Source organism: Indicator indicator, chromosome 10 (genome assembly GCF_027791375.1).
Source record: "Indicator indicator isolate 239-I01 chromosome 10, UM_Iind_1.1, whole genome shotgun sequence".
Lineage (NCBI taxonomy): Eukaryota > Metazoa > Chordata > Aves > Piciformes > Indicatoridae > Indicator > Indicator indicator.
The window spans coordinates 701,276-714,334 of NC_072019.1; the positions used below are offsets into that span (position 1 = coordinate 701,276).

Sequence of the window (13,059 nt, forward strand, 5' to 3'; positions counted from 1 at the left end):
ATACCTTATGCAAAATGGATTCCTCTTGCTTTCCAAAGAAATGCCTGCCAGGAAACTCCTGCTCCTCTGAAAACAACCCCAGATCAGACTCGAGATAATCAGTTTGTACACAAAACAAACTCATGCTTGTTATCTGTCTTGTGCACTGTCAAAGGGTACTTCCACTGAGCCACTGACTCACCTCCCTAAGCTTCCAGTGGGAGCTCTAAGCATCTAAATTCTGACTGAGATTACAGCAGAGATGGCAACGTTAACCTATTCATCAGGGACGTTCCCCTGCCTCGTGGGTTGAATTCTGCTCTACAGGGAGCAGAAGCTGCTGTGTACGCTGGTGGCAAAACAAGGAAGAGGAGCCAGAAGAGCTGGCAGTTTTGCTGCAGTTGGGTACTGGTCTCCAGAAGATGACAGCACTCTCTCACAGGCAGCTTCTCACACGACACAGGAGAAGGATTTGAACTGAATTCAAATTAGCCAACCATCACGGAGCTCTTAAGTATAGCTCAGTAAATTTTGGTTGAGGTGTGACTGGTTTGGCTTGGCAGAGCGTTGAAAATTGCTACATCCCTCATTCATACCTGCAGGACTGGTTCCTGTCCTGACTGATAAGGAAAACAAAAACAGGATGAACCTCAAGGAAGAAGCAGGCACTCTGCTAAGACAGCCAGCAGCATTCACTTCATTAAACAACTGTTGTGCAAATTAAACACACCCTCCTCAGTGACACAAGCCTGTTCTTAAGCAAAAGATGGTAAAATGCTTCCTCCCCCACAAAAGCAATTTTTAAAAAAAGGCAGGAAAGATCTTTTCTTTGTGTGCAGAAGATGCATGAGAATCATGAGACTACCAGAGCTTTGCATGAGGCACCTTAGCTCTCTCTGGTAACTAGACAAGAAGAGACTGTTTGTTTATTTTTCTTTTAACCATTTCAAGCTTTAGGAGAAATTGTTTCCCTCTGAGGGAATCTGAACTTAACTTACCTCAATCCTAACAAAGCTTAAGATAAACATGCAGGCAGATGATGGATACACACAGAGTTAACTCTCAGAGAGCTTTTAAAACTATCAAGTGAACCATTTGTACAGGGGCCAGCTGTTGAGCATCTTAACTCAGTTCCACACCTCCCCCTTAGAAGGACCTCAGGTTTTATCTCAGTGGCTGCTAAACCACATCCAATTTGTAAGCATTAGAAGACCTCTGATGGTTAAACCTTCCCAGTACAGAATTTGTGGATTTAGTATTCCTCCTGGTTGCTTCTTCATCTTATTTGCTGTTAATAACTTAACTCAGGGCTAATTGATTTTATTTCCTGCTTAAGAGTTGGCCATCACTTCCATTTCTGCAGCTTTGGTATTTCTCAACACAGGAATTGTTTGCAATCAATTAAGTATTTCCCCACCTCTATATGCTAATAATCTTACAAAAACTTTATTTACATTTTAATAAGCTAACATCTGTTACTGTCTTAGCTGCTGTATTCCTGCTACAATGCTTAGTAATGCTGCTGTATTCCTGCTACAATGGAACTAAACTTCTGTTGTAGGTGTAGAACTAATGCTATTGGAAATAAAAGGTCCAGGGGGTCTGGGCTTTTGTAGGATTATATGTATTTATATGTTTATTACCTTTACTTCTGTGTTTAATCTATTTTTGTAAACATGATTTTCACTCACTTCCAAATTCAAGTATGATTATTTACTCTGAAGGGGCAAATCCCACCTTCTGTCTGGTGTAAAACCACAGCAGCTTCTCACAGCTCATGCAAACTGAAAACCAACTCTGCCAGGCAACTCTTTCAGCTGGCATCCTGCACCAGGTAAGCAAGTTCCCCCTGGGTGAATCACCAGTATGGCTCAGTGACAAAAGGCATCATGAAAAACTGCTTCTGAGGAGGACTGACTTCAAGCCATGAGCACATCTTACAGAATCACAGAAACACAGAATCATTCAGATTGGAAAAGACCTTCAGGATCACCAAGTCCAACCCAGAACTCTACTACAAGGGTCACCCCTAAACCATAGCCCCAAGCACCACATCCAAACCACCTTGAAACACAGCCAGGCTTGGGGACTCCACCACCTCCCTGGGCAGCACATTCCAATCCCTGACCACACTTGCCATGAAAAAATGTTTCCTACTGTCCAGTCTAACCCTACCCAGTGGCACCTTGAGGCCATTCCCTCTTGTTCTATCACTAATTACCTGGGAGAAGAGACCAGCAGCAGCCTCTCTACAATGCCCTTTCAGGTAGTTATAGACAGCAATGAGGTCTCCCCTCAGCCTCCTCTTTTCCAAACTAACTATCCCCAGCTCCTTCAGTTGCTTTTTACAAAGATTTATTCTCCAGGCCCTTCCTTGCCCTCCTCTGCACTGGCTCCAGCACATTGTGTGGCTCCTTAGTGCAGCAGCAGCAGCAGCAGAGTGGAGCTCTCTCACCTCTCAGTGCATTCATCGATGTTGTTCTCACAGTTGGTTCCCCCAAAGCCAGGCTGACACTTGCAGGTGTAGCTGTTGACATAGTGGGTGCAGGTGCCTCCATTCCTGCATGGCTCACTCAGACATTCATTGGTATCTGTCTGACATTTATCTCCATGAAATCCAGGCAGGCAGATGCATGAGAAAGAGTTTATCCCATCCACACAGGAAGCTCCATTTTGGCAGGGATCTACGACAGAAGCATTACAGCAAGGGTTAAAATGGGGAACAGCCAAAGGCCAGGTCTACAGGAGCAGCTTTTGGGGAAAACAAACAAACAAACAAACAAACAACAAACCATCACCCAGCCCAGAGCATGACAGGCTAGTGACAAGTTCTTCTGAGCTGCTTTAGGGCACAGAAAACTGCAAAGCATTATTAAAGCATTATTAATCATGGAACTGTTGAGGATTGGAAGAGACCTTTGAGACCATCCAGTCCAACCACTCACCCAGAGCTCACAGTCCCACCACTGCTGCTGAGCCCACTGCCACAAAACACGTTCCTCAGTACCATATCCATGTGGATTTTAAACCCCTCCAGGGATGGGGACTCCACCATCTCCCTGGGCAGCCTGGGCCAGTGCCTGAGAACCCTTTCAGGAAGAAATTTTTCCTAAAATCCAGCCTGAACCTCTTCCAGCATAGCTTGAGGCCATTGCCTCTTGTCCTGTCACTTGTTGCATTAAGAATGAATTCACAAGAAGACGTGGATCAAAACCAAGCTTTGGGGCCTAAAAGTTTCTCTGCTGGGGTTTGTTCAACCAAAAATCAACAAAACCAGACCCAAAGGCTCTTGGTTTAAAATTCAGACTACTCTTTTTTGACAAAAGCCTACTGACAAAGACAATATGGATGTCACAGCAAACGTTTTCTCTCTCCTGATCACGTCTTATTTGTAAGAGAACTTGGCCTGCTCTCTTTCCCAGACACGGCTCAACACATGAGAGAACTTGGGTGCTTAGTTTGAAGCATGAAAGCAGTGCAGTCAAATCAAATATGTACATGAGCACACATATGAGCACTTACCAGTTACTGAGCCCTTTTTTCCTACTATGAAAGGATGACTGGGGAAAGGCTGGCTGGCAGCTCAGCTGAGCTCACAAATCCATTCACACCCTGAAATCTCCTCACCTATGCTTTCCTTGATGTTTTCTTTGTCCCTGCCATGGTCTTGCTACTTGTGCATCACCATTTTTGTAGTCAAAGCCACTTCCTACTGCTGTATACTTCCACAAGTACCAATCTGCCTGAAAGATCTCTGTCATTCAGCAGTTTCTTCCTGCTTTGCTCCTTCCACTTTTGGATTTAAGGCCCACATTGCTCTGATGGAAACTGCCTCTGAAGCCAGATTCCTTTTCTACTCTGCTCTCCCTAGACCAAAAAGCTATGTATATAAAGGCAGGGAGGGAAACTGGGAGGGGGAAAGAAAAGGAGAGACAGAAAGAAGGATGAATAAAAGGTTACAAAGCAGGGTTGTGGTTGGTTTTTTTTTTTAATCTTAAAGTACTACTAAAACAAAAACTTGAAAATCAAAAAGGACTCCACCAACAGCCTGCAGTTCACCATGAGTACAGGATCATTCTGTTCACTGGTGAATGAAAAAAACAGATGTGAAAGCTCATCTGCTGACTGAGAAATATGCTCAGATGACAAAAATGTGTATGAGACACACCTGCATGCATTTAAAGGTCACCTGACTGCTGCAGAGCAAAAGCACATTCCAAGCAGGACCCCAGCAGCTCTGCAGTGTTGTGTCTGTGGCAGCCAGCCATTTATGAGTGAAGCCAAAAGCTGGGCATTAATTTTCTGTTCCACACATTTGCTGACAGAAACAGGAGAGCTGAGTATCAACTCTTCAAAGAGGTTCTTGTTGTCGGAGGGTTTGTTTGCTTCACAGATTAAAGACACTTGGCTCTGACTGTGGAAGGGTTTTGTTTTGCTAAAACGAAATCAGCTGTAGCAGTAAACTGAAGTACTTCTTCAACCTCATGGGTGTGCTGCCTAACAGAATCACAGAATGTTAGGGGTTGGAAGGGACCTCCAGAGATCTGAGTCCAACCCTCGCTGCAAACCAGGACCCCTCAGGGGAGGTCACACAGGAATATATCCAGGCTGTGTCTAAAGATCTCTATTTCAGACAAAGCACTGCTGTAAAGCACCATTTTTAATAGCTACCAGGATCAATCCACTTTGTAAAAGCCCCCAGATAAAAGAAGGTTCTTTCCAAGACACCCCAAGCTCCAATGTCTGGAAATGAAATTAATTTTCTCCTTAAACTCATCTGATTATGGTCAGTTAAAAGTTGTATGAGCTCCAGTTCACAAGGTGGACAACAAGGGATGAATCTCACAGTTCTCAGAACACTTAGCAATAGAGAGAGATTTTCCCAGTTGTTCAAGACAGAAGTATGAGCAAAATGGTTCAAAAATGGTTTTTAATCCAAATATCCACATACCAACTAAGAGGGCAAGTAATAATTATGTTGGCTTCCATCAGCAAAGCTCTGGGTCAGTGCACCCTGACACTTTTTGTCCTCTACCTGTTTGCTCAGACAAAGGCAATCAAAGGCTCAGGCTGAGCCAGGAGTTCTTTCAGTAACTTTTTCATATAGACTTGTTTGGATCCTTCTTTACAGCAGTCCCAAATGTAAATTTTATTTTTTTTTTCAGTTCATAACACAACTCTCTTAATTCCCACCTAAAGTCTTCAAGACTCTGGTTTGTTGTTAAGCTATTCTAACTAGAACATGGAGGTTTGTTGGTAAAGAGCGGGTAAATTAAAAAACAACATTGTGAACTCCTCCAAGGCTGGATAAAGCCCTTCTCAAATAATACCAGATGAACTTTTAAACACATGACACACTTCTCAGGAGACTCTGATTTCATCTGATGAGGATACAGATATTTGCCAAGCAAAAAAAAGAAGTTACTATGTATTTGGTTTCCCTTGTAAACAGGATTGTCAATGGCATGAAACGAACATTTACTTTCTTGTCATTTGAACAGTTTCAGTACTCATCCCTGCAAGGGCTATCCTCCTGCAGCTGATACCTATTCCAGAACAGAGGGCCTTCCTGCTGCTTCATTTGCTTTCAGATCTGAATTAACTGGAACAGCAACAGCAGCAGGACCCACTCTTTCCAGAATATTAATGTCAGGCAGAGACATTTCAGGGAAGGCTGCCATACCCCAGATTCCCACACCTCAGTCAAGCCCTGCAGTGTTGCTTTAACTTGGGGGTATTAAAATTTCAGGCAAATGTAGTTCTTCATTTAACAGTGCTCCTTATTTATGTAAACTCTTGAGGACCTTTTCAAGATAAGAATCTGGGAACAGCTCCTGCTATCAGAACGCTGTAGTCCATTTCTAGCAGCTGAATTGGATGGATTTTGACTGCTTCAAACGGAATCACAAAACATTAGAGGCTGGAAGGGACCTCCAGAGATCACCCAGACCAACCCCCCCCCGCCAAAGCAGGGTCACCCAACCTGGGGCAGTCTGCACAGGAATGCATCCAGGTGGATTTGGAAAGTCTCTAGAGAAGGAGATTCCACAACCCCCTTGGCAGCCTGTTCCAGGGTTCAGCCACCCTCACTGTAAAGTTTCTCCTCATGTTGAGGTGAAACCTATGTTCAAGTTTGTACATGCAAGTCTTATAAAGCTCGGGGCTTGGTTTGTTGTTTCTTTTTTTCCTTTTGGTACAGGATTATAGAAGAACTTTCTGTGTCTGTCAAATAGCAGTGATCAACAACACAGCAAAAGGATTTGCAGGAAAAGCTGGGAAGCACAGAACAACCTCCTGATACTCACTTGAGAGGCAGTCATCAATGTTAGTGTCACAGTCTCCTCCAGTGAAGCCTGGCTGACATTCACACAGGTAACTGCCTTGAATATTATGGCACAGAGCATGATTTTTGCAGGGCTTGGAGAGACATTCATCAATATCCACGGTGCATCTCTCCCCTGAAACATGGAGAGTCCGGAATTGAGGCCCCACATAAGGCAATGGTGAAAAGGCTCGATGCCAATTCAGTTCAGCATGGCAAGGACAGCATGTTCCCCATCCACATTACCTTCCCAGCCTGGGGCACACTGGCAGGTGTAGCCTTCTGAGTCAGGAGATTCTTGGCAAATGCCTGAGTTCTCACAAGGATCTGGGGAGCAAGGAGCGACCACTACCTGGCAGTTCACACCTGAAGAGTAAAAGGGGAAAAAACCTGATGGTGCTAAGAGTGTGGTGGTGCTTGGAAGAATGAACAAAGAGGCTGTAACTTGCATGGTTATCCCACACACCAGTGCCCAGCATTTCCATATTTGAAAAATCTCAGCAGACAGAAAAGGAGATCAGAGCCCTCCTCACGGGCTCAGGGAGTACAGACAGCAGCTATGCTAAGTCTGTGCTTAATGCCCCCTCAGTTCCCAGGGCATGTATACATCCAACTTTCTTACAAAGAAAACTAAGCTGAGCTGCCACCAGGACATTTCTTATGACTCCAAAGGTGGCTTAGATATGGTCTAAGTAAGTATTCTACTCCTGTATCATGCCTACATGAACTGACTGTAGTTGTACTTCATACACCCAGGGCATTTCCCATCTTGACTCCTACCTCCATCAAGTTTAATGAAAGGATTAAATTGGCACTAAGGGTGCAACAAAGTGGAAAGGGAAAAAAAGAAGAACAAGAACTTCTCTCTGAATTTTTACCTTTGAATCCTTTCCTACAGGTACATCTGTATCCATTCAACAGATCCTCACAAGTTCCTCCGTTCTGGCATGGGTTGGATTTACACTCGTTCCGCTCTGCTGAACAGTAATCTCCTATCCAGCCTGGGTCACAGACACACTTGTACCTTTGAATCACAGAACCAAGCAGGTTGGAAAAGACCTCCAAGATCATCAAGTCCAACCCCTCACCCAGCACCATCCAATCAACTCCAACCATGGCACTGAGTGCCTCATCCAGGCTCTTTTTAAACACTTCCAGGGATGGTGACTCCACCACCTCCCTGGGCAGCACATCCCAATGGCCAATCTCTCTTTCTGGGAAGAATTTCTTCCTCACATCCAGCCCAAACCTCCCCTGACACAGCTTGAGACTGTGTCCTCTTGTTCTGTTGCTGATTGCCTGGGAGAAGAGACCAACCCCCACCTGGCTGCAACCTCCCTTCAGGTAGCTGTGGAGAGCAATAAGGTCTGCCTTGAGCCTCCTCTTCTCTCCAGGCTAAACACCCCCAGCTCCCTCAGCCTCTCCTGGCAGGGCTGTGCTCCAGACCCCTCCCCAGCCTTGCTGCCCTTCTCTGGACACGTTCCAGCATCTCAACATCTTTCTTAAACTGAGGGGTCCAGAACTGGACACAGAACTCAAGGTGTGACCTAACCAGTGCTGAGTACAGGGCAGAATGACTTCCCTGCTCCTGCTGGCTACACTGTTCCTGATCCAGGCCAGGATGCCATTGGCCTTCTTGGCCACCTGGGCACACTGCTGGCTCAAAATGCAACAAGAGCTGTGATTTTAGAGCATTCCAAAATAATTCCTCTCCCAGTTTCTCCTGCAGATTAGTTTTGGAGAGAAAAACGACATCTCTCTTTAGAAGAGCCCTAAGCTGCGTTTTGATTGCTTACCCCAGCTGCCCAGTGTTGAAAATACTGCAAATAAACCCTCCCTTAAAACCACACTTCCCTCTGTTACAGTTTGTCACAAAGAGCTCAGTCACCCAGCAATATGTTTCTGCTTTGATAAGACCATCTCCACACATTGAAACAAAGACAGAAAGGGAAAAAAAAAAAAAGAAAAGATTAAAAAAGTGGAAAGGAACAATAGGTTCCAAAGATAACTAGACTGATTTGATAGAAAGTAGTGGTTACAAATGAAAACAGCTGGCTGGGAGCAGTCTTCTCTATCAGTTTTCACAATCTGAAGCAGAGCAGCACTCCACCCATATGATATGGAACCAAGGGCCTGAAGAATCACCCTGGACTCAGGCCACACAGACCTCCCTCCCTCCCTGTCATACAAAAAAGATTTATTTTACCTGGAGTGTAAGGTATACATGAGCACAGAAGTGAATGCAGGTTACAGATGATGGGCAAGATGGATCAAAGCATTTATTTTCCAAGCTGACGTGGAGGCTGACCTGGCAGTGAAGGCTGCCTTCCTGCCAGCTCCTGGGAGAGTGCTGAATCCTGCCCTCCACAGCTACCCCAGTGATAAATCACTTCCTTGCCCAAGTGCTGACAGGACTTTCCAGGATGCAGCACACATCTGGGAATCACTACTGTTCCATGCACTGTTGGGAAGTCTCACAAACACAAGCCCTGCTTAACCAAACCTCTTGACTACACAGGTCCTCAGACATATCTGGAGGGAACACTCCCAGACTTAGCACCACCAAAACCAGGTCTGATGCAGGGCTCCTGAAATCAACTTTTGGTCTTCCTTGATGGGAAGAATTCAGAAGCAACTACTGCCATCATCAAAGCGATCAGAATGAGCTTTCCTTTTTTCCTCTCAGGCATGCAACAATGTGACTTAGAGCTGAGGAAATCTCAGCCTTGGACAAACTGTTCTAAGTCAAATATTGCTCTATCCCCTGGTGTAAAAAGTTATCTTCCTGTTTCTTAGTACAGAGTATTTGGGTAGCAAGAACAGCACTAGCCAACAGTGACAGCCCCCATGGCTCCACGTGTTCGACTCTGATGGGATTTCCAGCTGCCGCTCCCCAAAGATTCTTTTTGGAACCACTTCTTTACTTTAATTGCATTCACTCCACTCACATGAATTGCCAAACCCTCCCTTTAGGTGGTGGCAGTCCACCCTGAGCTGCATGCCCATGCAAAGGCAGCAAAGAATACAGTGCAGGACAGAAAAACCTATGTTGAAACAGTAGCTGGCGACTAAAAGTCTGCACCTTACTGTGACTATGTCATGGGCAGCAGATGAGTCTGGATCCTAATCTGAGAAATTAGAGTATAATCATGTGGCAATTTTAGCCTGTGCCTAGGAAGTTTTCCACAGATTGAGTAGAAAGTGGTAGGATGTAAATAAATTACTGCTGAATGCAAAAGGAAAACAATGCTAAGGTCTAAATAATGCCCTTGGTCTGACAACTGACATAAAGGTAGTTGTACAAACTAACTCTTGCTCTTCACAGCTTCTTTGCTCTAGCAGATACCAGCTGGTGGCTTTGGCTTGGCTGTTGCTGACCTTGGCTGTGTTTCTTTGTACACATTCATTGCATTTCATATTTCTAGATTGTAGTTTGCTTGTAAACAGAGCTTCATTTGCTTCCAACTGGGCTGGTCTGGCAATTTTATTTTGGGGGTAATTTCAGCCCACTGCAAATCAGAACCCTCAAGTCAAGATGGAACTCTGAGCAAGGCAAGGAAAAAAAGCACAGAAGACACCAAATAGGTGGAATGTGACAGTAAATACTTACCCAGTGGCAGTGTGTGTGCAGTTGCCATGCACACATGGATTGCTAAGGCAGCCATCTGCCTGTGACTGGCAGTGAGGATGGTGGTAGCCTTCAGGACACACACACCGAAAGCCATTGACTTCATTGATACAGGTTCCACCATTGTGGCAGGGGCTGGACGTGCACTCATCAATGTCCACATTACAACGTGGGCCTAGAGGAAAACCCAATGTTTATGAAGGAGTATTTCTCACAAGAACATTTGCTTTGCATGTCTGTGAGAACACAGGCCTGAGACACAGCTCAGCAAAGCCAGCGCAGCGGGACAGAGCTTGCATGCCTCTGTGCTTTAGCTGAAGGCAAGAGAAGCGTTTTGGGAAGATGCAGCACTTCTCTGTGTCTGGAAAGCAGCAGTCACACTCAGCAACTCTTCACAAACCATTTCAGAACCTCAACAGAAGTCCACTGAAAACCACCAGTTAATATTCATTAAGGCAAACCCCAAAAAAATCACTCAGCTGCATCATGCTGGGAACAAACCTCTTGAGCTCCGCTGGTCGCAGCCCTGCTCTTCTGCTTTGGAGGTACCTACCCTTGGCACACCCAACACTGCCATACTGTCTGCAGTAAAGAGAGCTCTTGTGGTTTATTGCCAAAGGGGGCTCTAAAGAGCACCGCTTCCTGTTTTTGCCTGCCTCTGATTACCACTGCAAGATCCTTCAAGGAGGAGTGACCGTAAGATCTGGTGAGGCTGGAAAGCTAAACAAAGCGAATGTTGCAGTGAGTTGAAAGCTTGGAAACAGAAGGAAAGAACAAAGTAACGAAACCTCATGCAAGTCAGCTCTTTAAACCCTGGAATATGCCAACTCATCACACTGCTGAATGATTTTAACAGCAGGGAGTCCAGCGGGGGAACTGATGTGGTGTGCCAGCAGCAAAGAAGACTGAAAGGCAAGAATGATCAGGATCATGCCTCCTCCTTCTCTGGGGTATAAACAGTACCACCATGCCTGAACCAAAGGAACTAAGCAGCATCAGAAATCCAGAAAAATGCCAAGGGAAAAGCACAAAACACCTGAAACCTCTTAGTGCTATTTCTAACGCATTTCACATCAATTCTAATTGGAATCACTCAGGAACAGACAGTAACAAATGTGATGAGGGAACTCTGATGAACAGTGCCAACTGCCTTACAACAATTATTGTATGAATGTACTACCCTGCATGGCTCAAAGCATATTAAGTCCATCATAAACAGTGTTGAGATGTGCTTTAGTCATCAGAAATAGTCCTGATGTAACCCTATAGTACTAAATGTGGATTCAAAAGTGCCTAAAAGCTGCTTTTTCCAGCCCTACTTTTACTATATTAGATAAGTCTTTATCATTTAGAAAGGAGACAGAACAGACTGAAGCATGAAAGAAGTACTGAAAAAAAGGAGGTTCACAGGCTCACAGGATGTTAGGGGTTGGAAGGGACCTCAGGAGATCATCCAGTCCAACCCCCCTGCCAGAGCAGGACCATAGAATCCAGCACAGGTCACACAGGAACGCATCCAGATGGGTGCAGAAAGTCTCCAGAGAAGGAGACCCCACAACCTTTCTGGGCAGCCTGTTCCAGTGCTCTGGGAGCCTCCCAGTGAAGAAGTTCCTCCTCATGTTGAGGTGAAACCTCCTGTGCTGGAGTTTCTACCCATTTCCCCTTGTCCTATCCCAGGGTGCAACTGAGCAGAGCCTGTCCCCTCCCAGGTTGTTCAGTTGGAGACCTCAGAGTGGAGAGCAGCTCATTAGAACCCTGAGTTAATGCTCTGCTTCCACAGAAGGAGAAGCACCCCTCATGGTCAGAGCCCAAGGTGCTGCCTAATCAAACACCTCTCTCCATTGGCCCCAATCTCTCCTGTCCCTGAAAGGAAGCTGTAAATAACAAAGTGAAGTCACATGGGTTTTATCTGTTACAAACCCAAGCACCAGGGGCTGGACATAACAAGCTGACAAGGATGGCATTTCACAGCACAGATGAGGCTGTTCTGCTGCCCGGTAGGACATGCTGTAACCTAGGATGCTGAGATTCAGAGATTAGAAGAGTTTACTGAGATACTAACTGAATCCCTTGCAGTCAGTGTGCAAAGAGCAATGTCTTAGCCACCTGGATCACTATCTGCAGGACAAGGCAAAGCTACTGGGTTGCTGCCCTTACCTGTGAATCCAGGCTTGCAAGCACAGTTGTAGCGGTTGATGCCATCAATGCAGTCCCCATGAATGCATGGGTTACTTGCACAGTCGTCAAAGTTATTTTCACAGTTTACTCCTGGGAAAACAAACAAACAACAACAACAACAAAATTAGAGGAAGCTAAATCAAAGAAGACTACGAAACCATTTCCCAGAAACAGTCAGATCAAGAATCCCACCTGCTCCGAAATTACACATGTTGTAGGAGCAACTTAAAGAGGTGATGGTGAAGCAGCACTAGGACACCAAGGAATGCCTCCTGGGTCACTGGGTGCTGCCTGAGCATGACTCTAAGCTTGTCTCAAATGTTTAAACAAAAGAATAAATGATTTTGAATACCATGTCTGTTCTTTTGTCTGCATGGTTGAATTCTGGGAGTAAGGAGGAGGTAAATTCCTCCAAGACCAGTTTCTGTACCAGTGAGGGTTAGGCAATCCACACAGACACCAGAAAATTCAGCCAGGAAAAGTAATGTGAAAATGATACTCTAATTCCACAAGCTTATCTCTGTAGGCAAATGGAGCCAGTGCAGAGGAGGGCAAGGAAGCTGTGAAGGGTCTGGAGAATAAATCTGTTGAAGAGTGACTGAAGGAGCTGGGGATGGTTAGTTTGGAAAAGAGGAGGCTGAGGGGAGACCTCATTGCTCTCTACAAATACCTGAAAGGGCATTGTAGAGAAGCTGCTACTGGTCTCTTCTCCCAGGTAATTAGTGATAGAACAAGAGGGAATGGCCTCAAGCTGCCACTGGGTAGGGTTAGACTGGACAGGATGAAATATTTTTTCATGGCAAGAGTGGTCAGGGATTGGAATGTGCTGCCCAGGGAGGTGGTGGAGTCCCCAAGCCTGGAGGTGTTTCAAGGTGGTCTGGATGTGGTGCTTGGGGCTATGGTTTAGGGGTGAGCCTTGCAGAGTAGGGTTCTGGGTTGGACTTGGTGATGC

General features: G+C 45.4%; 1 protein-coding gene across 1 annotated transcript in view; it reads right to left on the bottom strand.

Moving 5' to 3' along the window:
• The window catches only part of NOTCH2 (notch receptor 2), a 103,876-nt gene that overhangs the window by 27,952 nt on the left and 62,865 nt on the right, over positions 1-13,059 (bottom strand). Inside the window, exons 16-21 of the mRNA XM_054384186.1 lie at positions 12,087-12,197; positions 9,912-10,104; positions 7,180-7,325; positions 6,548-6,667; positions 6,285-6,437; positions 2,435-2,663 (exon numbers count right to left, since the gene is read on the bottom strand). Of these exons, the coding sequence (XP_054240161.1) occupies positions 2,435-2,663; positions 6,285-6,437; positions 6,548-6,667; positions 7,180-7,325; positions 9,912-10,104; positions 12,087-12,197 (952 nt within the window). The remainder of the gene's footprint in view (positions 1-2,434; positions 2,664-6,284; positions 6,438-6,547; positions 6,668-7,179; positions 7,326-9,911; positions 10,105-12,086; positions 12,198-13,059) is intronic.